This window comes from Camarhynchus parvulus, chromosome 17, assembly GCF_901933205.1.
Source record: "Camarhynchus parvulus chromosome 17, STF_HiC, whole genome shotgun sequence".
Taxonomy (NCBI): domain Eukaryota; kingdom Metazoa; phylum Chordata; class Aves; order Passeriformes; family Thraupidae; genus Camarhynchus; species Camarhynchus parvulus.
The window spans coordinates 4746956-4774595 of record NC_044587.1 but is presented as its reverse complement, the minus strand read 5'-3'; the positions used below and the strand labels follow the sequence as shown (position 1 = coordinate 4774595).

Genomic DNA, 27640 nt, shown 5'->3' with positions numbered 1-27640 from the left:
TATTAAACCAATCCCTGGCAGGTTGTTAACATCCCCTCTCCAGGACAGCGCTGCCGCTCGCCGGGCGAAGCCCCGAAAGTAAGCGCAGGTTTGGGTGCGTTCCTGACATCTGCGTTACTTCTCGATTGGAATAATAGAAATAATTAATTGCGCATGGGTTCTAGCATCATTTCACCCGGGCCAGAAGACACTCCACAGCTTCACCCTATAAGACACCCACCCAGGGGAGAGCTGGGGGTTTGGGCTGTGCTCGGCTGCTGCTCCGGGCGCGGTGAGACCCGGCGGGGCTTCCCGGGACTCCGGGCTCCGGGAACCGGCCTTTGAGGGTCCGAGGATCTTGGGGGCCCAGCCTTCTTCCCTCAGCCCTTTACAGCCCCTCGTCCCCATGAAAATCAAAAGAACAAGGCTAAGGAGAGGGCTCTAAGCTCCGACACAGCAGGACTAGGTTTAAATCCCGGAAAGATTAACCCTTTGCTGAGCCGGCAAAGCTCGGGCCCCGAGGGGAGCGCTGGGTTTGGGGGCACCGCTCTGATGCCGCTTTGCTGGGGAGCAGAGGCGGCTGCGGAGCTGCCGGGCTCGGCAGGGCGGGGATGGGCGCCGTGGCTGGCCGGGGAATGCCTTCGGGTGCGGGGACGGGGCGATGCGGCGGCAGAGCCCCGGAGACACCGCAGCCTCCCCGGCTGTGGGTCCGGCCCTGGGGGAGCACGGCAGGGCATGGTTGCGATTGCAGGGAGACCGGGGATCCAAGAGCGGTTCCCGATCCGCACCTGGGCACAATTCCTGCGGGGATGTGGGATCGGGGACCGCCGGGCTGGTGGCGGCAGCCGGGTGAGCCCTGCCTTGGGGTCAAGCGGGGATCAGCCCCGGGAGCGCGTCCCACCCTCCCCGTGCTTGAGAACCCTCTCCCGGCATTTGGGGGAGCAGCGCCGGAGCCTCCCGGTGCTGCCGGTCCCGGCCGGGAGAGCCGGGGCTGCGGGGGCAGCGGGGAGCCGAGCACGGTCGGGGCCAGCTGCGGGAGCCTCAGCCCGTTCCCCCGGGGCTGCGAGGGCCGAACCCCGCAGAGCACCGGGAGCTGTCGGGCTCGGGGCCGCCGATTTCGTTGTGGTGCTCAATGGCCCCAAAGCGCAGCGTTTTAATCCCAAAACGAGTGCGGGGCCAGGTGGGGAGCGGGACCGTGCCCGAGGGTGCGCCCCATCCGTGGGACACCGGCGGGGACATTTCTGCCCGTTTCGCTGCTGTTCTGCCGTGCCCGGGGCAGGTGCCCGGGTTTGGGTTTGCCCGGGCCGGGAGGTGCGGGAGGCCGAGCCGGTGCGTGTGTGTGTATCGGTGTGTGTGTATGTGTGTGTGTGTATCTTGTGTGTGTGTTTGTGTGTGTGTGTGTGTGCTCGCCGTGTCCCTCCCTCCCTCCAGCCACCCCACCCCCGGGAGGGGAGGGAAGGAGGAGATGGGAGGGGGGGCTCCGACGGCTCGCCTCGCTCCGGCAGCCCCAGTCTCTCCGCTAACGTCAGGGAGGTCATTAATAACCAATTAGGAGGGTCAATGAAGCTCATATATAGCCGGGCGGGAGCCGCCGAGCCGAACGGAGCCCAGCCCGCCGCCCACCGCCCGCCGCGCCCGGCCCCGTCGCGCTCGGCCCCGCCGCCTCGCCCCCATGATGGGCTCGGTGCTGCCCGCCGAGGCCCTGGTCCTCAAGCCTGGGCTGAAGCCGCAGGGGCTCTCGCTGGCCGAGGTGATCACCTCCGACATCCTGCACAGCTTCCTCTACGGCCGCTGGAGAAACGTCCTGGGCGAGCAGCTCTTCGAGGAGAAGAGCAGCCCCAAGACAGCCTTCACGGCCGAAGTCCTGGCTCAGTCCTTCTCCGGAGGTGAGTGACCCCCCAGACCCTCCCCGATCCCCCCGGTTTCCCCCATCGGCCCCGGGCCGGCTCCCGGAGTCCGGCGGCGGGATGCGGTCCCGGCGCCCCGCTCTCCCCGGCGTGGGACTGGGGAAAAAGGGCTTTAAATTCATTTGGTTAACTTGGGCTTGACCTGAGAAAGTTCCCACTTAAACCGCGGGCTGGGGGGGCCGGGGCCGTCCCGCATTCAGCCGCCCGGGACAATATCTTTTCTCTCGCCCCGGCATCGCCGGGGCGTCCCAGCTCCCTTTTCCCCCTCTCGGATTTCTGTTCCTCTCTTAATTTACCATGAAGGCTAATTCCATTTCCATTCACGATATGTCAACCATCTCATCTCCCCATTTTGTAAGAGGAATTCCTGGGCCCTTTTAAACAAGCCCTCGCGCCATTCAGGCACAATGTACCGCTACAGCATTCCTAAAGGACTAATGAATTTAGAATTAGCAATTTCTTTCTAGTTGAGTTTAATGAATGCAGATCACTTTAACAGCATGACAAATTGCTGGATGGGCCGAAATAGACACCATTTAACCTCCTTTCCCAGCCCCGCTCCCTCGCCCAGCCCGGGATGCTTTTCCCAGGTACCTCCTCAATGCCCCGGGGGAAACCTTGTACCGCTTTGTGGGAGCCCGGTTGGGCGTTTAAAAGGCTCAGCCCCGGGGTCTGGGCTGGGGCGGGGTCCCCGCCGTCCCCGATCTCCCTCCACTCCCCCACCCCTGTCCCTTTCTGAGCTGGTCTCCCCCCTCGCAGAGGTGCAGAAGCTCTCCAGCCTGGTGCTGCCGTCGGAAGTGATCATCGCCCAGAGCTCCATCCCCGGGGAAGGGCTCGGCATCTTCTCCAAGACCTGGATCAAGGCTGGCACTGAGATGGGGCCGTTCACGGGCAGGGTCATCTCCCCCGAACATGTGGACCTGTGCAAGAACAACAACCTCATGTGGGAGGTAACGACCCCCCCGAACCCCAAGCCAGGACTGGTTTGGGGAGAAGCAGGGACGGGGTGCTGGGGCTTTGTCCCGTGCTTGGGCACCATCGAGCACCATCCTTGTGCCTCAGTTTCCCCATTCATGCAAATATCTGGCCAGGTGGGTTTAGGAACCCCTTGCAGGAAAAGGATGAGGTTTCCCCAGCTCTTGGGGTGCAGCCAGCCCATAGAGGAGCCCCGAGATGCTGTTGCTCGTGTCCCGTGCAGGCAGATCACACCCTGCCCTGCCCATCCCGTCCTGGTGGAACATCCAACTGGTTGCTGCCTGCACTGGCCACAGTGGACACAAACAGCTCTGCCCTGTCCCTTGCCCCCTGCTTTGCCCCAGCCCTGGTGAGGTTAATCCGAATGAAACCGTGGAGTTTGGAGGGATCTGAGACGCCAGGACATTGTGCACTAATGCACAGTGAATAGGGAGGGTTTTCCCATTTTTTAAAAAATTGTTTGACTCAGACTTGCGCTTCTTAATTATTGTTAATTATTATTGTAATTTTATACCTAACAGAAACTTGTCTCATCTTTTCTGGCATCCTGCTAAGCATCTTTCCGGGCATGGCATGCACCTTCCCCCTCCACCCAGGGATTCTCCTGCCCCCATGGCAGCTGCAGGATGCTGAACAGCCCCTTCCTCTATGGCTGAGCTGCTGGTGGGGCTCTGATGAGAAGGGAGATTGAGGAAGGGAGCTGGGTTATGCAGGGAGGTAGGGCCTGGCAGAACCAGCCATGCCAGTGAGAGCAGGGCACATTTCCCAGCCCCGCCGCAGCCCAGCACCACGAGCAGGAAGGGTTCAGCATCTCCAGCTGCTGTCACGATCTCAGCCCCGAGGCTCTGCTGGCTTGAGCTTGTCCCTGCCCAGGGGCTTTATCCCAGAGGTGGAGGGGCTCAGCCCACAGCAGGCAGCATCACTACCAAGCCCTCTCTGCCCTCACAGGTCTTCAACGAGGATGGCACTGTGCGGTACTTCATCGACGCCAGCCAGGAGGATCACCGCAGCTGGATGACCTACATCAAATGTGCACGGAACGAGCAGGAGCAGAACCTCGAGGTGGTCCAGATCGGGAACAGCATCTTCTACAAGGCCATTGAGGTAAGTGGGGCTGAAGGGCAACCGGGCATCTGCAATAGAAGAGTAGGGTGGTAGGTATCCCCCCCCTACAGACTCTCGGTCCCTTGTTCTTTGGGTTGGTGGCGGGGTGACTGTGGAAGGACGCAGCAGCTTTTCCATCCTTGGCACTCAGATCCACCAGTAGAGGTAGAAACCACAGGGAAGGGCTATTGCATGGGCTTCAGGGAGTAGTAAAGGCCCCTTCTCCTCTCTCCCCTCTTTGTGTGGGCTCATGGAGTGATGTGTGTTGAACAGGGCGAGAGTAGATCCTTGTTTGGGATGTAAAGCATGAAAAGAGCTGCAGTTCTGGCCCATATGGGGCTTTGGGCAAGGACAGGGCTTGGATGCTCTATTGAAAAAGTGGGATTTTGTGCAGAACCTGCTTCTTTATAGCAGGGTAAAGTTTGGGGGGTTCTGTGAAATCCAGATGCCGAGCACAGGCTGTGCCTGACTCCGCACTGCTTTGCTTGGGCATCACTCTGGCTGTGCAGGGGGCCACAGAGAGGGCAGGGAGTGGTGCTGGTGCAGTTCTGCCCTGGGCTTTACACTGTGGGGAGGGGGCTCTTCTTGCCCCCTCATCCCTGTGCTCCTGCATGAAGTGCTGGTCTGTGCTGGCACAGGAGCAGGGGCAGAGTCCCAGAGGTGGCACAGGCTGCCGTGCAGTGGGGTGATGGCTGAAAAGTGCCCACAGCTCCCTACTGGAGGCTCTGGGATGGAGGTGGGTGTCTGGCTCCCTGGCATTATTGGTGACATGTGCATGCAAATCACAGAGTGCCAGAGCAGCAGGGAGATGGTGGGGACCAGCCCTGCTTATGGGCAGTGTCTCCATGACCCAACACTACTGCAGGTGGAGAAAGGTGGTGGCTTGGGGACATGGCCCCGTGCCGCAGCCCTGGCTTACAGATTCACAGGAGGGCACACGTCCCAGTCCATCCCAGACCAGCACTGTGGGATTGTGCCACTCCAGTTTCGGGTTCAGAGTCTCACCTGAGGAGTGTTTGCAGCTGGCAGAGGGTCTCAGCTGGGAATGACCATGAGTGCCTGCTGGCTCTGTGGGCACGGGCAGCGCTCTGGATCTGTCCAGGCTCCTGCAGTGGCTCACGGAGGAGCACGAACCCAAGTGCTCCACAGCACAGGACCACAGCAGGGCTGGGTTAGGGATTGCTGCCATGGGGTGGCAAAGGAGAATGGGTGGGCAGGAAGAGGATCAGATATTCTTTCCTCCTGCTGGAGAGTCCTGTATGCCCATTGGGCTCTGCCACCTTTCCCAAGAATTCCAAGCACTTCCCTGCTGTTCTCATGCTGGACAAAAGGCTTCAGGTGTTTGTAGTTTTAAGACCTGATATTCCTGTGGGCAGCTGTGCCTGTTGTGACAGCACCTTAAGTACTTTTTACTACTGTTCTTAAATTATGCAAATAAGTAAAATAATCCCAGGTAGCTGTGGTGTAATTAGGAACACAGCTGTGGTTTTTACACCTTGTGCAGGCACAGAAGAGAGGGTGGGTGAATGAATGCTTGAGTATAGCCATGATCGAGCTGTGGGCTTGCTCCTAGGGCGGGAGCAGTGAGCAGTGGAGCAGGATGAGTTTAATTCCCTTGGGACAAGCAGTGAATTTGAGATGCTAAGAGTGCAGAACCCCAAGAGATGTGTGGGAGGAGGTGGGCACAAAGGGTCCCTGCTGTCATACTGCTCCCCGAGCTTGGCAGGGCACACACACACTGACCCGAACTTAGGTCCTGCCCTACTCAGCACCAGAGGTGTCCATGCAGAGCCATTGCCACCCTCCATCCCCCACCAGCCCTGGTGGCTTCCCAGCCAGAGAATCCATCTCTTTGGATGCCTTTCTCACCTACATGCCAAAAATCCAGATTGATTTGGTGCTTTTTTTTCCTATTTACCTTGGATATTTTAATGCATTTTGCCCGTTCCTGCCCTTATTTGCTGATTTGTTTTTCCCATCCTCTTTCTCAGCAATACCAAGTTGCTGCTGCTGGAAAATAAAGCTAAGGCAGAAAGTTTTGGCCTTTGATCTGAAGGCCATAAGATTCCTGGGGGGCAATTTGAATTTGCTTTGGGGTGTATGCACATGGGTGCTCACCTGCTGCTGGTGTGGCTGCAGCAGCTTCAGCAGAAAAAACCATACACCCATGCATGCACCCATGCAGATTGTTTTATCCTTTCAGCAATATTTTATTTGCTTGTATTAAAAATGGGTAATTTTCTTTTAAGAGTAAATAATGCCAAGAAACAGTGTCATCAATTTGGGGTGCAAAAGGATATCGGCTTCCTCTGCCTCCTAAATTCCTCCTCTGCAGCCCAGTGAGGTCTTTATGCAGAGGGACAGAGATATGAAGTAAAATTCCTATTTATTTCAAATGCTTTAAATTCAACATATTTTCAATGTTGAGGTGATTGAACTTAGCATCTATGTTTCATGTGGATGATGTTTTACTTGGATCTAACATGCTCAGTGTACAGAAAACCAACCTCCAAAACGCAGGACGTTCCTATTTCTAAATTAGGTTCGTAACAGCAGGGATTACTAGGGAAAATATGGATTTTTTATGAAGTGGTGTTGTTATTTGTGTTGTTTGAACTGGTCTGAGAGGATCCATCTTCCCAGCCACGGCTGCTGCATGAGGGGAGCTGTGAGTGGCGTTTCCTGGCCGCTCGCCCCGGCCATGCGGGAACACAACAGGAACAGCAGGGACAGGAGAAGTGTCGTCACTGCAGGGAAACAGGAGCGTGGATGATGCAAAACCCCTGCCCTGCTCCTGTAGCTGTCCTTGGGCTGTTTCAGGGACTGCAGCTTTGGTGGAGGATATAGGCAGCGCTTCACACCTGAGCCATGGTCTCTGACAGCAGCCCTGAGCTCTCCTCTGCTCCACGGGCTCATGAGCCCTTTGCTGGTGGATCTGCATTTCCACCTTCTAAAATCACCCAGCAGGGGTGGATGGGTGGGAGGTGCTGCCTGTGCCCCGCAGCTGAAGGGTGCTGATGGCTCTGTCCAAAGAGAAAATGCTCTGCTGGAGCCCTGGGCTGGGGCTCCATGTCCCATCTCCTTGCTTTAGTCTGTGTCACTCATGCTGGTTGTGGCTCCACAAATGTTTTTTTTTCTCCATGTCTCTGTGTTCCACCCTGTCCTGGTCTCCCCGAGCTGCTGGGACCTCTGGGTCCTGCACTCTGGAGACCCCAGATCTGTCCCTGTGCTCCGTAGCTGCATATTTGCCTGTAAATATATTTGTATCCCATCTTGGGAGAGAGCCTGGAGTGGGTTTGTGCTGGTGCTGAGCTGTGCCATTACCTCCAGTGCTGCATCCTGGGCTGCTCTGTGCCTGCCTGTGGGTGTTGGGGACTGCTGGCAGGTCCCAGATGGCAGCAGGGTCTCACAGAAATGGGGCACAGCCAGGGTAGGTCTGAATGGATCAGAGCAGGGATGGATGTTCATCACCCCTCCCAACAACCCTTTCTTTATCTCTCTTTCTAGATGATTCCTCCAGACCAAGAGCTGCTGGTCTGGTACGGGAACTCCCACAACACCTTCCTGGGCATCCCAGGTGTGCCAGGGCTGGAAGAGGAGCAGAAGAAGAACAAACATGGTAGGTAACATCAGAAAGAGCCAAGGGTGCAGCATCCCTGCTTGCTCACCCTGTGCCCAGCTCTGAGGACATTGGGTGGGCACAAGGCAGGGACATCCCAGGGCATGTCAGATATCCCAGTTCTCTGTGGACAAGCACAGGGACTATGAAATGATCCATACAGCTTGAGCAGGTCCTCAGTAATTAAGGATGATGCCTCCAGGCCAGTTTGCCCATGGCTGTTGCTGGTGGGGTGTTGGCAGTCGCTGCCTGACCCAGCCAGGCAGAGAGGAGCAGTGCAGGGTGTGAGTGCAAGGCAGCCCCACCACTCCATCAAACACCAAATAGACTCAGCCTCTACACCCCCACTCTGCATTTAAGGGATCTGAACCTCTCCTTGGACTTTCACTCTCTCTCTGCTTGTCTCAGTGGCTCCCTGAGGTGCTTCTCTGTAGCACAGCAGAGCTCAGGCTGTGTTTGGAGCCACTTCTGTGCTCCCTGACTCTACTCCCCACTCTGAGAGAGCCATGTCTGAGCCAGCAGAGTGAGGGGAGAAGCTGGGACTGGGGCAGGGGTGGGACAGTGTGGCCGGAGGTTCCTGGGAGCTCCTGCACCCACCTCCTCCAGCTCTGCTGCAGCCCAGGGAGGGGAAAATTGGTTTTGTGCCCATTTATAAGGAATTCATTCAGCTCAGCTTGAATGTTCCCCTTACCTAAATCTGGCTGAATACATTCCCAGCACTGGCTGCATCCCAAAATCCTAAGAGCCAGCCAGGATGGGTGACCTCAGCAGCAGGGAGCCAGCAAGAGGGCAGTGAGGAGTTTCCAGAGCACCCAGCACCCCAGGCACTTCTGGTGGGGTGAGCTGCCGGGCTGGAGGGCAGCGCCTGACTATCTCCTGTCGTCCCCAGAGGATTTCCACGCGGTGGAGACGGGGGCCAGCACGACGGGGCGCATGCGCTGCGTCATCTGCCACCGCGGCTTCAACTCCCGCAGCAACCTGCGCTCCCACATGCGCATCCACACCCTGGACAAGCCCTTCGTGTGCCGCTTCTGCAACCGCCGCTTCAGCCAGTCCTCCACACTCCGCAACCACGTCCGCTTGCACACGGGCGAGCGGCCCTACAAGTGCCAGGTTTGCCAAAGTGCCTATTCCCAGCTCGCGGGGCTGCGGGCGCACCAGAAAAGCGCCCGCCACCGGCCCCCCAACGCCTCCCTGCAGGCCCACTCGCCTGCCCTGCCCGTGCCCCACCCTGCCTCCCTGGCCCATCACATCCCCACCATGGTGCTGTGAAGCCCCGGCGTGGCAGCAGGATTTGGGACAGCAGAGACTGATGCTGAGACATGCAATGAACCGGGGGGGTGGCCCTTGGCTGAGCTGCTTTGTGTCTCGGAGAGTGTTGGGTTGTTTTTGGGCATCGCTGACTGCGGGGGGTCGGCAGGAGGGGAGCCCCCAGCTCTGCAGATGAGTTGTGGGGGATCATCCCCAGGGAGATGTGGCGCAGGGTGGGCTGGTGGCCCCTGGGGTTGGCAGGGGAGAAGGGATGCAGTGACGCAGTGAGATGTTCTCTGTGGGTTTGCCAGTGAACTGGGGGAGGACTGCAAGAGCCGAAAAGCCAGGCTTGGAGGAGTCATGCCTGAGTTTTACAGATAATTTGGTAGAAAGAAAAATTCCTCTTATGCATCCTCCTCTGCTCTAACCTTTCAATGTCACCCATTGAAAGGTTGGCACAGCCCTGATGCGGCCACCCCAGTCATACCTGTTTGCCTCAGGAGTGGCTTTGGTCCCGGTGGCTCCTTCCAAGGGACACCTTTCCTTGCTTGGGAGCCCGGAGTTAATGAACACTTGCATTTTCCCCGTACCCGAGCCCCCTCTGCCCGCCCTGCTCCAGCCTGAGCCCTGTACCGAGGTCTGTCACTGCTCCAAGCCATGCTGTGGGCAGAGGGGACACCGTGCCAGCTGGGAACGCCCATCCGCAGGCAGGATTTGCAGGGACCCTGAGCTCTGCCGGGCTGTGCCCGTTCCAGCCCTGGCAGTTCTTCTCCCCATCCCTTTCCCAGCTCTGAAGGAACATTTTGGTTGGAACTGCTACTGCCCTCTGGGGACGGAGAAAACCTGTCCCCGGGCCAGCTCTGTCCCCAGGGACAACTCTAAGCGCCCTCTGGAGTCCCCACACTGCGGAGGAGAGCTGTGTATCATAAATCTTAAGAAAAGGTATTCTAATATTAATTATAAGTCTAAGATGTATGAAGTTCTCACAAACCGTGTTTCACTTCCAGAAGAAAATAAACAAAACAAAAGAAAAAAAACCCAAACAACTGTCACTTTAACTTTGTAAATATTTATGTAAACATTATTTACAAGACTTTGATATTATATATTATTTGATTGTAAATGTACACAGTGTAAATACATTTGTACCTCTCTTGTATTCTAAATAAAAATTACTTGGAACATTTATCATTTAGAAGAGGGATTGCATGGAGAGCTTTATTTTATGTGCCAAGGGAAGGATGTGGGTATTGGGATGAGTGAAGGTCTTAACTACCACAACAACCTGGGAGTGAGATGTGGCGTCATCTGTTGGACCAAGAAGTGCATCTGGGAGGGGAAAAAACTCCAGGTTTTGGCTAAAGAAGCCATTTTTCAGTTTGGAAGCCAGGGTAAGGGCTGGCTCACTCTGCAGTGGGTGCTATCTACTGATTCCACCCTGCCAGTCCCTATTCTTGTGAATTTGTACAGTCCCTTATAAAGCCACAGCTGCTGCCATCCTTTGATACATTCCATGAATTAGTGCCCATATTTTGGCTGTGATGGGACACAGGTGCAAGCCCTGCTGGAAGGAAGCGACATATTTGCTGACGGTCATCTCATGGAGGGCTGATTTTGGCATTTCCTCCGCAGCCCTGAGACCCTAACCAGTGCTTGCATGGAAAAAAACTTTTCCACGGACATATCAGTTCGTGCTGGCACAGCTCGGCCGAGGGGAAGGGCTCAGTGCCGATCCCCGTGGGGATGTCTGAGCCCAGCGTGAGCAGCAGCCAGCTGGGGAGGGCGTCAGAGGACTGCCCTCAGGGGAACACCGTGTGTGAGGGGCACCCGAACGGGGGGCGCTGCTCGCCGCCTCGGCCCGGGCTGTGGGGCCCGGTGAGCCCCGGGGGAGGGTTCCCGGGCTTCCCCCCGGTTTACTGGGCAGGTTCTGAGGGAGCGGGTCACGGCCGGGCGCTGCCCGCACTAAAGATGCCCGCGGTCCCCCTTGGGCTCCATCGGAGCGAAGCCCGAGAGGCTCTCCGCTGCCATGAACAAACATGGCTGCCCTGTCACCGCCCCTGCCGCCCTCACTCAAGATGGCGCCGCCCGCGCCCTCAGGCGCGCTGTCGCCAGCAGCCAACATGGCGGGCGGAAGGCGCGTGCGGCGGGGCCAAGATGGCGGCGGTCACCATGAGGCTGCCGGCGGCCCGCGCGCCCCTGGATTCCAGCGCGCTCCGGGGCGGCGAGAAGCACCTGGTGGCACCGGGGGACACCATCACCACGGACACGGGATACATGAGGTGCGGGCAGCGCCGGAGGGGCGGCAGCGGCGGCAGGGCGGCGCGGCGCGGCTTTGGGCTGTCTTTAGGTAGCCGCTGTCTCTCCGCAGGGGCCACGGTACTTATGTGGAGGACGACAAGCTGATCGCCTCGGTGGCCGGCGTGGTGGAGAGGGTGAACAAGCTGGTGTGTGTCAGGGCGCTGAAGGCCAGGTGAGCGCGGCCGCGGCGGTGCGGGCGGCGGCGGGGCCTGGCTCGGCCGGGTGAGGGAGGTGTGTGACCGCCGCTCTCTGTCCCAGGTACAACGGCGAGATCGGCGACATCGTGGTCGGCAGGATTACGGAGGTAAAACCTCGTGTTTGCCGCGGTGCCCAGGAGGAGGAGGAGGGTGGTTGTGGCTCATCTAAGCGCTTCCCGGGATCCTAAAACACGGACGCACATCAGTGTTCCTGCGCAGGGTACTGGTGTGGATTTTAACCGGGATGGGGCTGGAAGAAGCCAGCAGAGCTGTCCCCTCCTGCAGTTTGGTGAGCTGCAGCTCCCATTCAGTTTTTGAGTGTGTACTTATAAGTTTGGGTGGATTTTTTTTTCCCGTAGGTTCAGCAGAAGCGATGGAAAGTGGAAACAAATTCCAGGCTGGATTCAGTCCTGTTGCTATCGTCTATAAATTTACCTGGTGGGGAGCTGGTGAGTGTAGCTGGTTGTGTTTTGCATGGCATCCTAAGGTCGCCCACAAAGAGCTACTGATGGATGTTTTCTCATTCTGGGCTACATGTAACTTTTTTTGTGATGTTTCAGAGAAGGAAATCGGCAGAAGATGAGCTTGCAATGAGGGACTACCTGCAGGAAGGGGATCTCATCAGTGTATCCTTCTGCTGCTCCCATTGATGGAAGAGCCAAGGGCATGGGAAGAACAGTGAGAGCTTGGCTGGCCTGGCTGGGGGTGAGAGCTATGCTGAGGTGGCACTGGGCAGCCTTAGGGACCCTTTTTCCTTAAGTGGCACCAACAGGCAGAGGTCCAGTCTATATTTTCTGATGGGGCTGTATCGCTGCACACCCGGAGCCTGAAGTATGGGAAGGTGAGTTATTCCAAAGCCCTTGATCCTGGGTTCATTCTGCACCAGTCGATTTGTATAAGGTCTTTTGGAGGCTTTTTTAAGAAAAGAGCTATGCAGTAGAGCAGGATGTTGTTATTACTCATTCCTGCAGGACAGGAAGACCCTCAGCTCTTCCATGGGACCACCAAGCAGAGTTTCCCCAAAGCAAAGGAAGTGTCCTTGAGTTGCCCTTTGATCCACTGCTTTCCCTGTCTGCAGTTTCAGCCTGCTAGTTCTGTTTGCCCCACTAGCCACTTGGGAATTAAATCCTGTGGAGACATCTCCTCACTCCTCTTCTGCTGGCCGTTGCCCCTGTGACTTGTTCTTCTCCCCAGGGCTCTATTTTAGGCTTTACACAGTTGGCATTTATCTCTGGTTTTGTGCATTGAAATAAGCCAAGGGGCCGTTGGAGCGTAGGCTGCAGTTTGGGATTACCAGACCAAGGGTATTAGCACTTAAAAGATGAAAGGGAAGTGTGCTTATTGCACAAAGGGTGAAGGACAGTGATTGGATTATGAGGGAAAATGTTCTGCTAAATTGGGCCTCTGACTCCTCATTTTTCTGCAGGGATGGTTGATGTGTAGTTACGATCAAGATGTTATTAACATTTGTGCTAAGCACTTAGAGTATTCTTCATCTTCAAAGGGCTGCACAGGCATTAGCTAATCCTCCCAGCGCTCCCAGAGGCAGGCAGGTTTTATATTCACTGTTTCACAGGAAAAGGTGTTAAAACAGAGTTGTTCTAGGCCAGGAATGGAGTGAGTGTGTATCAGTGGCTTGGTGTTATCTGTGGTGGCTCACGATGTCTCTCACGCTGAGTTTGTGGTCCGCTCTCCAGCTTGCCCAGGGTGTGCTGGTTCAGGTCTCTCCCTCCCTTGTGAAACGCCAGAAGACTCATTTCCATGACCTGCCCTGTGGTGCCTCCGTGATCCTTGGCAACAATGGCTTCATCTGGATCTACCCAACCCCAGAGCAGAAGGATGACGAGGCTGGAGGCTACACTGCCAACCTGGAGGTGAGTCCAGGGAATGTGAGTCCTCTTCTACCAGTGATGGTTTTTAGTCTGACATAGTCACAGGCACCTGAGTAACCTGAGACTTTCAGGATCCTGTGTTAGGTGCACAGCACGGCTTTTCTCCTTGCATTATTTCCCTGTGCATTCATCCCTTTTCCTCTGTCCTTCCTCAGCCAGTTCCCTTGTCTGACCGGGAGGTGATCTCACGGCTCCGAAACTGCATCATGGCTCTGGTTACTCACAAGATAATGCTCTTTGACACCAGCATCTTGTATTGCTATGAAGCATCCCTTCCTCATCAGGTACAGGAACCAGTGGTGTTTATTCCACACTGAGGGGAGGGAACAGAAAGGCTGCATCAGTTGCTGCTGAAGTCAGAGTTTCCTTTCAATTTACCAAAGCATACTGTAGTAAGTGACAGCATGAACTCTCCTCTTCTGCACAATATAAGTTGCTTTGCACAATTCTAGGGACAGTTTGAAAGGTTCTGCCTTTGGCAAAGTCTAACTATTCCTAAGGAGGGATCAGTCCCTTTTTGAGAGATGTTGTGTATCCCTCACTGGGATTATGGACCCTTTAATTCCTGTGAGAACAGTGTTAAATTTGGCATTGTATGAGGGTACAGTGCATTTTATAAAGCAATGAAAAAGTAAATGTCATGTATTGTACAGAGAGCAGGCTCATGTCTGTACCCACATCCTGCACTGCTGGAGGACTGCCTCCATTTGCTCTCTTGCTGTACAGCTTTTCACTATGATTCCTGCCAGCACTATCACGGGCAATTCTCTTCCCATAAATAAATGAGATCTGAATTCTGCTTTCATTCCCTATGAGGTGTTAATTATGCCTTGGACCCTCTGCCATAGATCTTTTTTCACCACAACCCTCTAAACTCCTTTGCTGGTTGCTGTCGTGTGTCAGGGACCTTTGTCTTCCCACAGAGTGCAAAGTAGTTGTTGATTCCTGGTGCTCATATTGCTCTTCTTTCCACTGCAGATCAAGGACATTCTCAAACCAGAGGTGACAGAGGAGATTGTTCTGGGAGCTCGACAGAGGTTGCTGGATTCAGAGGGATAGGATAGGGCACATGGCCAGAAGCAGTCATTTGAAATCCCAGCATGGCAGCTTTGATTCTCAGTATTATATGGTTTTTTTCAGTGTTCTAGTTCCCAACATTCTTTCCACACTTCAGAAACCACCAAAATTCCTCACTCCTAGGATATCTCCTGTGTCCTTTTAGTACAAAGTAGTACTTAAGTACAATAGCCTTTTAGTGCAACGGCCTGAAAAATCGATATCTGACCTTTATAAAGATCAGATGCAACTGGGACCTGTCTGCTAGCACCTGTTGCTGTGTCCAGTGCCCCAGAACTTTCTGCAGAATGACAGAGAGGAAGGGATTTGTTTTGTGATGTTTCTCTCTCCCCAGAAGATGATTTGGATTTTAATTTACTTGTGATACAGATCTGCCAGTCTGTCCCCTGACTGAGAGCCCTCATTTTTAAGAATGTCAACCCAGGCACATGTGTTTAGAGAACAGGAATATCCACAGCCTTGCTAACCACAGTTTGGATCTGGCTGTTCATGACTTGAATGTCTCAGGGGTATGAGATGGGATGTGGCTGTCTCTGTCCATATGAGCCAGGAGCTCTGGACAAGCAGTGTCCTGGTTTGTGTATATCCTGCTGGTCTTTTTTTTTTTATGCCTGAGAGGTGAGCTCCTCTTCTGAGGAGTCACCAGTATGGTTTTGTATTAAGTATTTTACATTTCAATAAATTTTTGAAACAAATCAGTCCTTCAGCAGTGTGTGCATTGGCTTGTTTTTAGCCTAGCTTGAGAGCTGTGGTCGGCTCAAGTTTCCTTGTGCTAGGACACTTGGAATGGTTCCACTGTCTTATCTTCGCTTCAGCTGCTGCTCTTCATTCCAGCAGGACCTGACCTTCCTCTTCAGCCCTTACAGGGTTCCTCTGGAAGGACTGCCTGGTGTTCACAGTGGTTTTCCAAGCACTGCTTCCCTGCAGGATCCCTTGGAAAGGCGAGTCAAGCAGAGGTGACTGTGGGGTGACAGGGAGCCCACTATGACACTGGCGAAGACCTTCAGGTCAGTGGTTAGAGGTGGACACGTTGAGATAAGTGTTGGCAGGCAGTTAGTCATGTTCTCTGTGAAGAATGTGATGCTTTTCCTGGAGAATCCCCTCAGCTCTAATACAGGTGCTGTATTAGAGCTAGTTTATTATATATGTATTCCATCTATTTGTATTGCAAATATATCCTTGCACCACAGCACTGTAATTCTTAAAAATGATGATAAAACATCTGTCCCAATTGTCCCTGAATCCAATTGCACGTTGCAAATTCGCATTCTTCCTCAGGCACATGGGAAAATTCTTTCCTCGGTGCTTTCCTGGGAACCAGAAATTCCTTCGTTGCTGTCCCTGCCGCTCGGGCTGCTTTCCCTGTGGTCCCGAGCAGGCACTAGATGGCACCTTTGGATCGCGTTTGTGGCACTTCCCTTCTCCAGCAGCTCCGCCTCGCTGCCCTGCCAAACAGCAGGGCCTGGGCGGCTGCCACCAGCGCTGCTGCCCAAATCCTAAAGCACAATGGGGCTAAGGACAAGCAAGGACATGGCTAATCCGTTCTGCTGCTGCACAACTGCCCGTGCTGCCTCTAAAAAGAGTACTGAGCTTGCTGGGGGTATCACTGGAATGGTCCACACAAGACCTGGGAATTGTTGTTTTTGAGTTTTAAGAGGATTTCATAGTTAGTGTTGTAACAATCACATCTTCAAGATGACTGGGGAAATTTGAAAACCAAGGTTTAATGGTGACACTTTCAGGTCTCCATGAGGCTGCTGGTAGCCACATAATACACACCTCCACGGACAAAACCGGTTCAAAAAGGCTAAAAAAAACTTTAGCAGTCTGCATTTTTCACTTAGAAAAGTACTTCCCCCACCCACCCCCTTACCCAATGCTGTAATGTAGCAGCTGTTTATCTTAATACCACAGGGGGAAATTCAGAGATTTCTGCTAAAAAACAACTCAAGATCTGGACTGCTTCAGCTCTGAGCTTTCTGATTCCTCCTGCTAGCTGCAGGATTCCTGATATTTTGGCATTAATAATGAGTTAAATGGGGGAGGCATGTGACTCATCCAGTTCCCTTACTCCTGATTACCTGGCACTTTTGTTTTTAAACCCAAGAAGAGGACCAGCTAGTGAGGTTTGATTGTGGATCTTTCCTGATGGGAGGGAACCAAAGGTGTCAGTATTTTCCCCAGTGACCATGAGGGGTAATTATTGATCTTTGCACATTCAGCCAGTGCTGTGCCAAGACCTAAATTCTGTAACAAGGCTTCAGCAAGGTCATTGCTGGCAGTTCCCATCCAGTACAGCTCTGCAAACCAGCAGCAACAAAACAACAAGCCAGCAACAGCAGTGGCCCCTTAAATTCTTGAAATAGTCTGTGGGATTGTGCTGGGCAACTTCTAAGCTAGAAGGGTGGAAGGGAAGAAACTATGGCTTCTCTGGTTTAAGAACAAAAAAAAAAAAAAGTAGTTGAAAGGAGGGTCAGAATAACCTAGTAAGTGTTCATTTTTCTATGGGGAACTAAAAGGCCCAGGCAGGCATTAAAACAGCTCAGACCAATCTGATTTCTTTGTTCACCAGTGTCTGACACTGTAAAGCATCTGTAGCACCTCCTGTGCTGCCTCCTCCAGGGTTAACACATGGTGCAGCTGTGCTCAGAAGTGGGGTTGGTAGCTGGTTCCCTTCCTGGTGAGTGTTGTCTGTAGGAATAAGAACACAACATCATTCATCTGCAAAAAGAATTTTCTCGTTTCTTGGTGCCAGTGTTCTTGTACTAATAGCAAGAATTCCTTTACTCCTAGGAATAACCACTGAGATTTTAAATTTGTGCTAATGGGTTATTAATCCAATTACTGCTGCTTATTGCATTACTTCTGTACCATCCGTGCAGTTTTGCTGTTCAGCTGAGAGTGGTACAAATAAAAAGCTTTGCACAGACCTGAGAAGAGACTGAAATCCCACTGAGATTTGAGACATCTTGAAATGGTTCTCTCAGGTTCCTGAGGACTGTTAATTAGCATGCCAAGTTTTATTATTTGGTGAAGAGGCTGAGTTTTAAAAATATTGTTATGGAGAAAATGTCACTGCAGCTGTTGGGTGAGAACCCACACTTAATGGGAGGTAAACAGAAAAAGTGCTGAAATATCTCTTAGGAAAAAAAATAAATGGTGGTATGTACATGGACTTGATTGAAAAAAACACTCTGAAGTCTTTTTTTTAACTTATTCTGTATTCACACAACTTTTCTGTCTCTCTAACAATTTCTGAATCTTCTGGGCAGCTTTCAAGTTTAACATGAGAGTCATGTTCACAAAAACTGGCAGCAGGGCTGGGGGCAGAACATGTAGTACCCTTCAGGAAGGGGAAGGCAGGTATCTCACCAGGACATTTGGGAGTGACCAGCTGACTCATCTGCCTCTGTATTGTCCCAGATTAACTACAGTAGTGCTCTGGGAAACAGGAAATGCTTTTGGAGAAACTGCTGAGTGGAAAGAGGCTGGCAACTGCTGGCAAAGGACCTGCCCCACTTTGCTGCTTGTGATTGCACAGCATCAGAAGGAATAACTGCCTGTCAGCCTGAATGATAGACTCACCTGGTCTATTAAATAAAAAGTAAGTGCATTCCTCTGCACAGATCTCAGGCAAGCCGGGAAGAGCACATTTACAGCCTTTACTGTCCACAGCACAGCCCTAGAAGTGTTCAAGGACAGGTTAGATAGGGCTTGGAGCAACCTGGAAGATGTCCCTGCCTGTGCGACAGGGGTGGAACATGATGGTCTTTAGGGTCCCTTCCAACCCAAACAGTTCTGTGATTCTATTGCATGTTTGGAATGACTTTTGCTTAATTTGGTGAAGGTTTTTCTGACTATTGTGGACCCATGGTTGTCTTCTGGAGTTTACTCTGCTTCAGCCCTGCCACGGTAGGAGAGATTATCCAGGATGCTCCAGTCAGACCCAGAAGAGAGTAACTTTTACAGTGAAGAATGGTTGGTATTGGGTTTTGTAAGAAATTTCTCTTGGGCTGCTTGGCCTGTGCTGACAGCTTCATTTCCTCCCTTTCCTCCATTCTGTGGGAGCCCAGAGGGGGTTATATCACCTCGGTGAGAAGCTGATCTCCTTTACTGAGATAAACCTGGAGAAATTCCGCAGAGTTCAACAGATGTGACCCTGGATTTGTCTCAGCACGAGAATTTCTCTCTCCTGTATGGGTGCGTGTGCAGCACAACCAGTCTCAGTACCTGCAAACTGAGTGATTGATGGAGAAATCCAATAGCAATGGTTTGAGCTCAGTCTCCTGACTAAGAATTAGTGATGTAGGAGCAGCCTGGCACAGCAGAGATGGTGGATCCCGCAGGGCTGTATGAAGTGCTACATTTTGGATGCAATTGTTAGAAGATGAAAAATACAGGTCTGCCAGAGACCTTGAATATGGCATAGGAGACATGGAGTGTGTTTGGATTTGTCACAAGGGAGGAGTCAGTATAAACAAGCTGCTCTGTGTCCAGATGGTTGCCCTGAGCAGGAGGCTACAGCACAGAATTGCAATTGTGTGTTCTCCTGTTGTCAAGTGGGAGCAACCACAGACCTTTGACCAAAACACCCTGACCTCAAGCTGCTGCCTTGACCTTCTTTATCCCCAAGGTGTACTGGAGAATGTATGAAAAACTAAATATCTTCAGCACCACGGTCTGCTCTTTAGCTCAGGGAACTCTCAGTGCCTGCTGAAGAATTTGGCGGTTTAACTCCATCTTTGTACCAAATGGTGCACAAAAATAGGTCAATAAAATATTTTTTTCAATTGTCACTGGACTCTATGGCTGGTTTTGGTATCGAGTTCCGTGTATGCTGAGAGCATTTATAAGGAAGGGAAGTCCTTTGTGCAAGCAGGGTGACAGATTCCTGGCTGTGCACACAGCTGATCCCACAAGGATCTCTTCTTCCCTGTCCATCTCTGCAAGCATCCAGGGTCCGGAGCTGGCCAGAGGCTCTGAGACCCCTGCAGAGTCAGATCTGTGGGAAAACAACTTGGGTGGCCCTTCTAAAGAAGTAAAGGATTTCACACGAGCTTTTTGGGGCCTGTTCACAGGGGTTTTTTCACAGAATCATAGATTAGTTAGGGTGGGAGGGGATCTCTGGAGCTCATCCTGTCCAACCCTCCTGCCAGGGCAGGGTCACCTGGAGCAGGTGACACAGGAAGGTGCCCAGGTGGGTTTGGAATGTTTCCAGAGAGGGAAACTCCATGCCCTCCCTGGGCACCTGTTCCAGAGCTCCGCCACCCTCAACATAAAGAAGTTATTCCTCCTGTTGAGAGGAAACTTTTTATGTTTTACTTTATGGCCATTGCTTCTCACCCAGTCACCACTGAAGAAAGAGAGTTTGGCACCATCCTCAGACACGCCGGGGAGATACGGACATGGATTGCTGAGATCCCCTCTCATCCTTCCCTTCTCCAGACTGACCCGGCCCAGCTCCGCAGTGTCTCCTCATCAGAGAGCTGCTCCAGCCCCAAATCCTCTGGGTGCCCCCCAGAACCCCCTCCAGCCGCTCCTCGCCCATCTCGCCCCGAGGTGCCCAGCACTGGGCACAGCACTCCAGATGTGCCTCCCCAAGGCCGCCTGAAGGGAGGATCCCCTCCCTCGCCCTGCCGGCCACGCTGCTCAGAGGCTTCTCCCGGGAGCCTCCGCTGCCCTTCCCCGCCCGGCCGGTCCCCGGAGCCGGGAGCGGGGCCGGGATCGGGCGGGAGGCGGGGGCGGCGGAGGAGGAGGGGCCGGAAGGGGATGTGACCGCCCGCCCGCCGGCCCGGGGGTTCCGGGATCTCCCTCGCCGCCTCCGCCGCCCCCCGCCAGTCCCGCAGCCCCGGGCTACCCGCGGCCCCTCGCCCCGCTCCGCCCGCCCGGCCCCGCTGCCGCCGCCGCCCGGGGATGCGGCCGGCGCGGTGCCCCCCGGCTGCCCCGGCCCGGCTGCTGGGCAGGAACCGGCCTCCCGGAGCTCCACGGCCTCGCAGCCCCGCGCCCGGCTCCGCCTGAGGCAGCGGGCACGGGGCGCCGGCCCGGCCGCCCCAGCGCTGCTCCGACGCCGCCATGGCCCCGCCGCGCCCCCCGGCCCCGAGGTAGCGGCGCTGGAAGGAGCCGAAGCCCGGTGACCGAGGAGCCCCGGTCCCATCGCTGCAGCCCCGGGAGCGTGCGGAGCCCACCAGGAGCTGCTGCTGCTGCTGCTTCGCCCGGAGAGCTGCCGTGGTTCCAGCGCACCTGACCCTGCTGGACTTCGGCGATACTTGAAGCCAAATCCCCGTGGCTCTTTGGCCTTTGCTAACTCAATGCTATGCAAAAGAAAAGGAGGAAAAAAAAAGAAACCTTGACACTAGCTGTGGTGGGAATGGCTGTTTCCTGCCCTGGGTGAGCCCATGTGTGGTTTCTTGCTTGTGAGATGAACTGATTCTCCTTTAGCTGGTGGAAGACACACTACATATGGCAACCTGAAACTTTGGTACTGCTTGGTCATTGCTGAGCGGTTTGAACTTGTTTGTTTTGTTTGGTTTTTTTTCTTTTTTTTGTGCATAAAATCACCTAAGGGGCCTTGTTGCTGTCTTCAGGAGCATTGGAGGAATTTGTCTTAATTCTTCACCTCAAGTGACTTTATCCCACTGTGAGTGCAGCCAGTGCACCCACCTAAATACCTTCTCCTGCAAAACTCCTTCCCAGCCTGCAAGATCAGGGATCACAGACTGCTACAAAAACTTCTCGTCCTGGGAAAGGCTGCCCATAGTTACTTTATGGGGCAGCAGCCTGGAAAAGTTCTTGGGGACCAAAGGAGGCCAAGTCTGCCTGCCCTGCACTTCATCAAAGGAGCAGGGAAGAAGGAGTCATCGAGGCATGCGGGCCCACACTGCAACGTCTTCGTGGAACATGGTGAGAAGTTTCTATTGGTATTTGGTTTAATTTTGGTTTGCTGAGCTAGGTATAATATGGATTTATTCAAGACCATGGAGCAGATACAGACATGTACTTTATGGAAGTCTTGTTTTCTTTTTCTTGCTGCTTAATGCAAATCATCTTGATTTGTTTTTTAAGAAAATACTTGGGTTAGATTGCTTGAAACCCGGGGAGAGGTTATTGTACAGCTAAAGGTGAAATGCAAGGGAGTAACTTTTTAACATTGTACAAGTTTCTCATTTCTGCCTTGGTTATGTTCTGGTTTGCAATCTGGGGAAGTGTTTGATTCTTTTTGAGTTGTCTGTGTCACCACTCAGCCAGTGGTGATGCTGTGGTCAGTCACAGGTGTTCTTTAATTATCTTTACCAAAGGGACTTTGCTACTTGGAACTGGAAAAAAACCTTTATTTTGGAAAGTTTGTGAACTTAATGCTGTTGTGAAAAGAGTTTCTTGGTGCATTTGGAGCAGCTTTGCTCAGTGGTTTCTCATAGCTGGTTAAACCTCCATCCTGTGCTGTGATGGATTGAAGTCCTAGAGGCCAGAAGTTTGGGGTAGAGCGACCCTGTCACTTGCTGGCCTTCTGCAAAGTATGGGGAAGTTCAGAATCTCAGGAAAGAAGCCAAATGAAAAACTCCGTGGGACTCAGAGGTGGATTTGGTGGCTGCATCAAATTCTTCCTTAAACAACAAAAACCAACCAAACAACCCCCTCCACTCCCACAACCAAAGAAACTGTATACTGAAGGCATCTCTACAGAAGTGAGGTGCAGAAATGCATTGGTTTTGCTTAAAATTTGGAGTAATCCTTGCTTTTGAACAACACTTTTAAAATTCTAATACAATATTAGAATTTTAAGAGATTTCTTTGAAATTATGTGCTGCTGGCTGCTGTCTTTGGCTGGAGAATGTGACTTTAACAAAGCTTCTGCAACAGTTTTGTCCTGTAGAGGAAGTTTATCTGTGAACAAAACAAAACTGCATCTGTAATCTGTATAGAACTAAAAATTGAAATATTTGCTGTCTAAGAACACAATCTCATTAGAGGAAAAGTTTTGATTTGTTCTTACTTTTAAAGGGCTTTGCTTTCTAGCTTTTTCTCATTCTGTGTTTCTAGAAGGGCCCAAGGAATTCTCTGCAGTGTTCAACAAACACACAGAAATCCCATGTTTACCCTGCCCTGCTGAAATACTGTTTTGAGTTACTTCAGTGTTTTATTTTTCCATACAATGTTTGTGCACTGAAGAAACTTGAGGTAATTAAGGGAGGGTTAGAGAATATCAGGGCTAACTTGGCCCTCTGATGTTAAACCTGCTGCTGGATTTTTCCTTGCTTTCAGTGCTGTGATATACCCACTCCTCCACCCCCAGTTTGGTTCCTGCTTTTACTACTTTGGACAGAGTTTCAAGGTCAGGTGAGATACAGCCAGAGCACTTGCTGCAAGCAATACAGTGTTCTTAGTCCCTCTGGTGTTTTGCTGTGGCAGAAAAGCCAGAAACGTTCTTTTTTGATCATCTAACAGCAATAGGCAGATGGTAACTTCTTGCCAGTGTGACCTGAGGTCAGCAGATCCCAGCACATTCACGAGGAAAAATGGCATCTCTAATGTCCATGTGCCATATGTCCACAAGAGACCTTGGTGTCTTGATTTAGAAGAGAATAAACTTGAAAGGGGACATCAGGGCTAGGACATCTGTTAAAAGAACTGCAAAAGATCAGCCTCGCTTATACACATGAGGAAATGTTTCTTCTTTTGAGTGGATGAAAAGGTTCTCCCAGGTCCTGGCAGTAGAAGGCAGTACCACTGTTTATTCAGCTCTCTTCTGAGTTTGGGCTGCTCCTGTCCTGAAAAATGGCATATTAAAAATCTGGACAAATTAAGAGGGAACAAAGTTTGTTTTAGAAAGTTTTTCCTTTTCCTTTCAGTAACTTGCCTTTGAAATAGACTGACATAATTTATAATTAATGAACAGATCAGTATTTAATGCCTTCAGTCCTATTCAGCTACTGTGCCATGGGCTGTAGTCCATAAAAATAAGATTGGTGTTTTTCCAGGGCTTAAATATTTGCATGTTTCCCTTTCAGTATGTTATTACAGTTTCTTCTAAATACCAAACACTGTATCTGGTTTCTCTGTTGCACTGTGGGAACTGGTTTGTCCCAGGAAAATTGTGTTTCTGGCTTTTCATAACTAAGAAATGCTTAAGGAGAAATTCCATGGTGGGGCACTTAACCCCCTAGAGACAGGTGAATTCTTAAATGTACTTGTCTGAAGTTCTTGTATATTAAAGCCCATGATAAAACAAATACAAGAAGTGGAACTTTTGGTAGTAGGCCTCTCCTTTTAGAGTTGTTTTTATAAAGGTATTTGTGATCTTCTTTTGGTGGGACCATTACCTGCAAAGTTTTACTGAGCTCATCCAGCAGGCGCTTAGTGAAAGATCTGGATTGCTTCAGTAGTACCAGATTTTGGCTGAAAGGGTTGGTGAATATTGTCAAATTCTAACAGTGTAAGGCAAAATAACTTCCAGCAAAGTAATTCTGTTTTTCGGTCGTCGCACTCTCCGTAGCACCCAAAGCGACACATGGAGAGGCTTCTGAAAAGCCAAGGAGGCAACTGGCCAGAAATCAGCTCTGCTGGTGCTCAAATGTTCTGTGAGAATAATGCAAAAAGGCTCTAAATTTTGTCCTGAGTTGACAATTGAGGAGTGCCTTAAGGGGAAAAAAGTAATCTATGGGCAAGTTTTGGGCTTGTCTCTTTGTGCTGTTGCTTTCCCCACGGAGGGTGTTTTACAAGCTGGAGTTCATGCTCGTGTCGTTACCCAGGGCAGCAGAGTAGCCCTTGCTGGGATTTCACAAATTTCACCCTGCTGCAGATTACTCCAGCTCACAGTTTGCTTGCAAGCTTGAACTTGAGAGGAATTATAAAGGCAAAGTTTGCTTCTTTCTCTCTGCTTTCCTTGGTGACAGTTGAGTCTATAATCACTGCTTTTTGGGGACATCCAGCTGAGAAAAAAGTGTGGCCAGTAGACAGTTAAGGGGAAAGACTCTGTCAGTGCACCTTTGAAATTTGCACACTAGCGTATCTTGTGCCTTTCCAGAATGTTAATTTCAGCAAAACTCAAACTTTCTGCAAAGGAAGGTGCGTGCTCAGAGGGCTCATCTGTGATCGCAGAGTTGGCAGGAGCTGACTGGAGGGACTGGCAAACACCACACCTCCTCTGACTGTCTCATGGAGGTGTTGCTGTGCTGAATGATGAGCAGATCCCCTGAAGCATGTTGGTAGAACAGTATCTCCAAGCAAAAGCAGCACTTGAAGGCTTAAAAAATGAACTCTAATTATTACATACGTGATGCTGAGATGAGGGAGAGATTGATAAAGCACTCGAACAAAAATGGCCTTTTCATAGTCTTTCATAGTGATCAAATGTGGTCTTAGAGTTTCTCTTCCAGCAGGTGAGTGATAGGGAAGCTTAAATGAGCTGTTTACCTCACTGTAAAGAGAGATAAACTGCAGAACTGGGTCCATTTTTCTTAAACATTTAGTGCTGAATATAGCTGAAGTCAGCCAACTACAGTCTCTGTCATATTAGATCTGAATTCTTTTTCTTACAAGGGTGCTGAAAGATTTTACTGCTTTAATTAGGAAGCAATTGTGGAAAATGGATCTATAGCACCAGCTTGCCACAGCTGCCAGTTGGAGATGTGCCCTGTACAGTTCACTGTGAGGAAAAACCCCAACAATTAAAAGTACCATTTCCTACGTTATCGATTAAAAATAAATTTTAAGGGTCTCTATGTTTAATAATCTATCTTGTTTTATGCTGTTAAGTTTCATGTTTCAAGTACTTCAGTTGTGAAAATGAATAAATTACATTCTAATCACTTCTAAGCATATCCTGGGCTCATCCCACAGTGTGGGATGAAGGGCAGGGGGGGAATTCTCCCCCTGTACTCCACTGTGCTGAGACCCCACCTGCAGTGCTGTCTCCAGCATGGGAAGGACATGGAGCTGTTGGAAAGAGTCCAGACAAGGCCATGGGGAGCTCCAAGGACTGGAGTCCCTGTGCTCTGGAGGCAGCTGGGGATGTTCAGCTCAGAGGAGGCTCCAGGGAGAGCTCAGAGCTCCTTCCAGTGCCTAAAGGGGCTCCAGGAGAGCTGGACAGGGACTTTGGATAAGGGTCTGGAGGGACAGGACACAGGGAATGGCTGCAGACTGAGGGTAGATGAGATACACAGAATAAATCCCTCCCTGTGAGGGAGGCACAGGTTCCCAGAGAAGCTGTGGCTGCCCCTGGATCCCTGGGAGTGTTCAGGGCCAGGTTGGACAGGGCTTGGAGCAGCTTGGGGTAGTGGAAGGTGTCCCTGCCCATGGCAGGGTTTTGGAACAAGATTATCTTCAAGGTCTGATTTTTGTACTCATTATCCTTTATCCTACAGGGGAGCTCAATATGTCTTCCTTATATGCAATATACATTTATTAGATAGTCAATTGCCCATAATGGAAATGATTTAAATGAGACTCCTTCCATACTAGAACTGTTTCTTCAAACCCATGTACTTAAAACCCCTGCATTTATCTCTTTCCATTGTACCTCAGGGAATTTCTATACTTTGTCTCTGCTTCACCAACTGCAAAACCTGAGACTTCAAAGAAACTGCTTTACTACTCCTGACTCCACTTTAGACCATTCACCTGAAATTGGATCATTAGCACTGGCCTAATTGGAAGCCATTTTTTAGTCTGCCTTCAGTATTTCAGGTTTTCATTCTGAGCTGACAAAACTTTCTTTGTTGTCAGGCTGGAGATTTGGCAGCTCCCAAATTTCAATTTCCATCTCTATTAGGAGAGACTTATCTCCAGCTTTTGGGATCATTGCGTATGAATCCAACTTCACTGTGCCTCAGTATTAGCCTGGTTAATGCTGACATCTGCTGCATGCTGAATGCAGATTTGTTTACTGCCTCTGACTGTATCTCTTTTCATCATAAAAATCACTTGCTGTATTTTTTTCTTGCTTCAATTATCAAACACTACTAGGTTTTGCTAAGAAGCTCTTCCACTAAACTTGATCTATGGTTGGAATATGTATGGAGAGAGACCTAAGACTTTCTAAACTGCTTTTCCACAGGCTGAGGTGGATGATGATGGTGATGATGGGGAAAGGCTAATCCCTTTCCTGGGCAAAAGCAGTTCTGTTCTGTGCACTGGCTAATCTTTGATAACTTGCCATATTTAAGCAGTTGATCTCCTTCATGACAAATAGGTAGTGCTTGCTCATATGCCAGACTTTCATTAACAGATTATGCTAGTTCTGCATTTTTATTTACAAATTTTAATAGGGAGGCTGTGGTAGGAAATCAGGACAGGGAGGCAAGAGAAGGCTACAGGGTATTAGCATAGAAATCTTCCCTTGCAGGCAGTCATCTCTTTCAGCACACTTCAACATTTACCATCAAACTCGCAGTATTTTACATTGGAAAGTTTAAATCTGAAGCTTGAAAGTGAGGAGTTGACACAATCCTGTTGCTGAGAGTTGAGAGTCCTGAGTTTCATCCCTGGTGCTCTCAGTGTCAGGCTCTGTGGCAAATCATGAGGGTGCAGAAAGGTGGAAATGGCCTTGGAAAGTCTTGTCCTGTTGACTGTCACTTTAGGGTGGTGATGCTGTTGGGTTGTGCCTTGGAACAACAGGGATGTGTTTCCAGCTGTGCCTGTAGGAACTGTGACAAAGCAGACAAGAAATAATCGGGAGAGTGTTTTGATAGCCCTGGTGTGGATGGGACTGTAAGCAGAGCCTTGGCAGGTGCCAGTGAGGAATGCTCTCAGCTGGCACCAGGCAGTGGGGATACAGAGCTGCAGGAGTTTGTCCAGCTCTTCACACCCAGCTGACACCAGTGTTGTGTTCAGTAAAAGTTCAGAGCACCTGCCGTGGGTTTTGGGCTGTTTGAAGTATTTCAGCATCACCAGGACATTCCTGCAGCTCCCTCAGTGTACTTGAGCCACCCTGTAAAGTTTAAAACCTGCATGGCTGTGGTACTGTGTGGGTGGACACTGGGTGTGTTGCAGGTACCATCTCTTTCAGCTGTATAAAACACTCTGATTTGCATTTACAAAGACTGAAGGAAGTGTTTGAAACACTACTGACCTTCTGGAGTATTTTTGCAGATGGAAAAATACAGATTTTGCTTTCCTTATTCTTTGGCAGGGGGAAGGGGCTGCCTTCCCTCTGCAGTGTCTGTGAGGAGCAGTGTCTGCACCCAGCAGTGTTCTGTCACTTCAGCCATTCTTGTGAGGAGTTAGTCTCCTTATAAAAGGTCTGTTGTGAAGTCCTTTGCTGTAGGAGCATCCAGAGCAGTTCCAGCAGAGACAGGGACTCTTGCTTCTTTGCTTCTGTGACTCTCTTATCACTCAGCTCTTACT

General features: G+C 51.3%; 4 protein-coding genes across 4 annotated transcripts in view; all 4 read left to right on the top strand.

Moving 5' to 3' along the window:
* The first annotated feature begins 1595 nt into the window (after positions 1-1595).
* Positions 1596-10007, top strand: PRDM12 (PR/SET domain 12). The gene is made up of 5 exons (XM_030961422.1): positions 1596-1865; positions 2646-2836; positions 3810-3965; positions 7473-7584; positions 8474-10007. Exons 1-5 carry the CDS (start codon positions 1652-1654, stop codon positions 8854-8856), a joined length of 1056 nt encoding a protein of 351 aa, XP_030817282.1. The 5' UTR covers positions 1596-1651; the 3' UTR covers positions 8857-10007.
* A 967-nt stretch (positions 10008-10974) lies between these two features.
* EXOSC2 (exosome component 2) lies at positions 10975-14991 on the top strand. The gene is made up of 9 exons (XM_030961344.1): positions 10975-11114; positions 11204-11305; positions 11392-11437; positions 11690-11779; positions 11891-11956; positions 12103-12171; positions 13028-13204; positions 13378-13506; positions 14201-14991. The coding sequence occupies exons 1-9, from the start codon at positions 10990-10992 to the stop codon at positions 14279-14281; spliced, it is 885 nt and encodes a 294-aa protein (XP_030817204.1). The 5' UTR covers positions 10975-10989; the 3' UTR covers positions 14282-14991.
* A 292-nt stretch (positions 14992-15283) lies between these two features.
* LOC115911060 (basic proline-rich protein-like) lies at positions 15284-20433 on the top strand. The gene is made up of 2 exons (XM_030961746.1): positions 15284-15306; positions 19821-20433. The coding sequence occupies exons 1-2, from the start codon at positions 15284-15286 to the stop codon at positions 20431-20433; spliced, it is 636 nt and encodes a 211-aa protein (XP_030817606.1).
* Positions 20312-27640, top strand: part of ABL1 (ABL proto-oncogene 1, non-receptor tyrosine kinase) — a 77731-nt gene continuing 70402 nt past the window's right edge. Inside the window, exon 1 of the mRNA XM_030961205.1 lies at positions 20312-21199. Coding sequence (XP_030817065.1) covers positions 21064-21199 — 136 coding nt within the window. The 5' untranslated portion in view covers positions 20312-21063. The remainder of the gene's footprint in view (positions 21200-27640) is intronic.

What these genes read in the sequence shown, in the direction of transcription:
- LOC115911060 (XM_030961746.1), top strand. Translation starts at nt 15,284, where the DNA reads ATGACACTGGCGAAGACCTTCAG. An exon ending in ACACTGGCGAAGACCTTCAG is followed by an intron (nt 15,307 to 19,820) that starts GTCAGTGGTTAG and finishes GGTGCCCCCCAG; the next exon opens with AACCCCCTCCAGCCGCTCCT.
- EXOSC2 (XM_030961344.1), top strand. Translation starts at nt 10,990, where the DNA reads ATGGCGGCGGTCACCATGAGGCTGCCGGCGGCCCGCGCGCCCCTGGAT. An exon ending in ATTTACCTGGTGGGGAGCTG is followed by an intron (nt 11,780 to 11,890) that starts GTGAGTGTAGCT and finishes GTGATGTTTCAG; the next exon opens with AGAAGGAAATCGGCAGAAGA. An exon ending in AAGCATCCCTTCCTCATCAG is followed by an intron (nt 13,507 to 14,200) that starts GTACAGGAACCA and finishes TTTCCACTGCAG; the next exon opens with ATCAAGGACATTCTCAAACC.
- PRDM12 (XM_030961422.1), top strand. Translation starts at nt 1,652, where the DNA reads ATGATGGGCTCGGTGCTGCCCGCCGAGGCCCTGGTCCTCAAGCCTGGG. An exon ending in TCTTCTACAAGGCCATTGAG is followed by an intron (nt 3,966 to 7,472) that starts GTAAGTGGGGCT and finishes CTCTCTTTCTAG; the next exon opens with ATGATTCCTCCAGACCAAGA. An exon ending in GCAGAAGAAGAACAAACATG is followed by an intron (nt 7,585 to 8,473) that starts GTAGGTAACATC and finishes TGTCGTCCCCAG; the next exon opens with AGGATTTCCACGCGGTGGAG.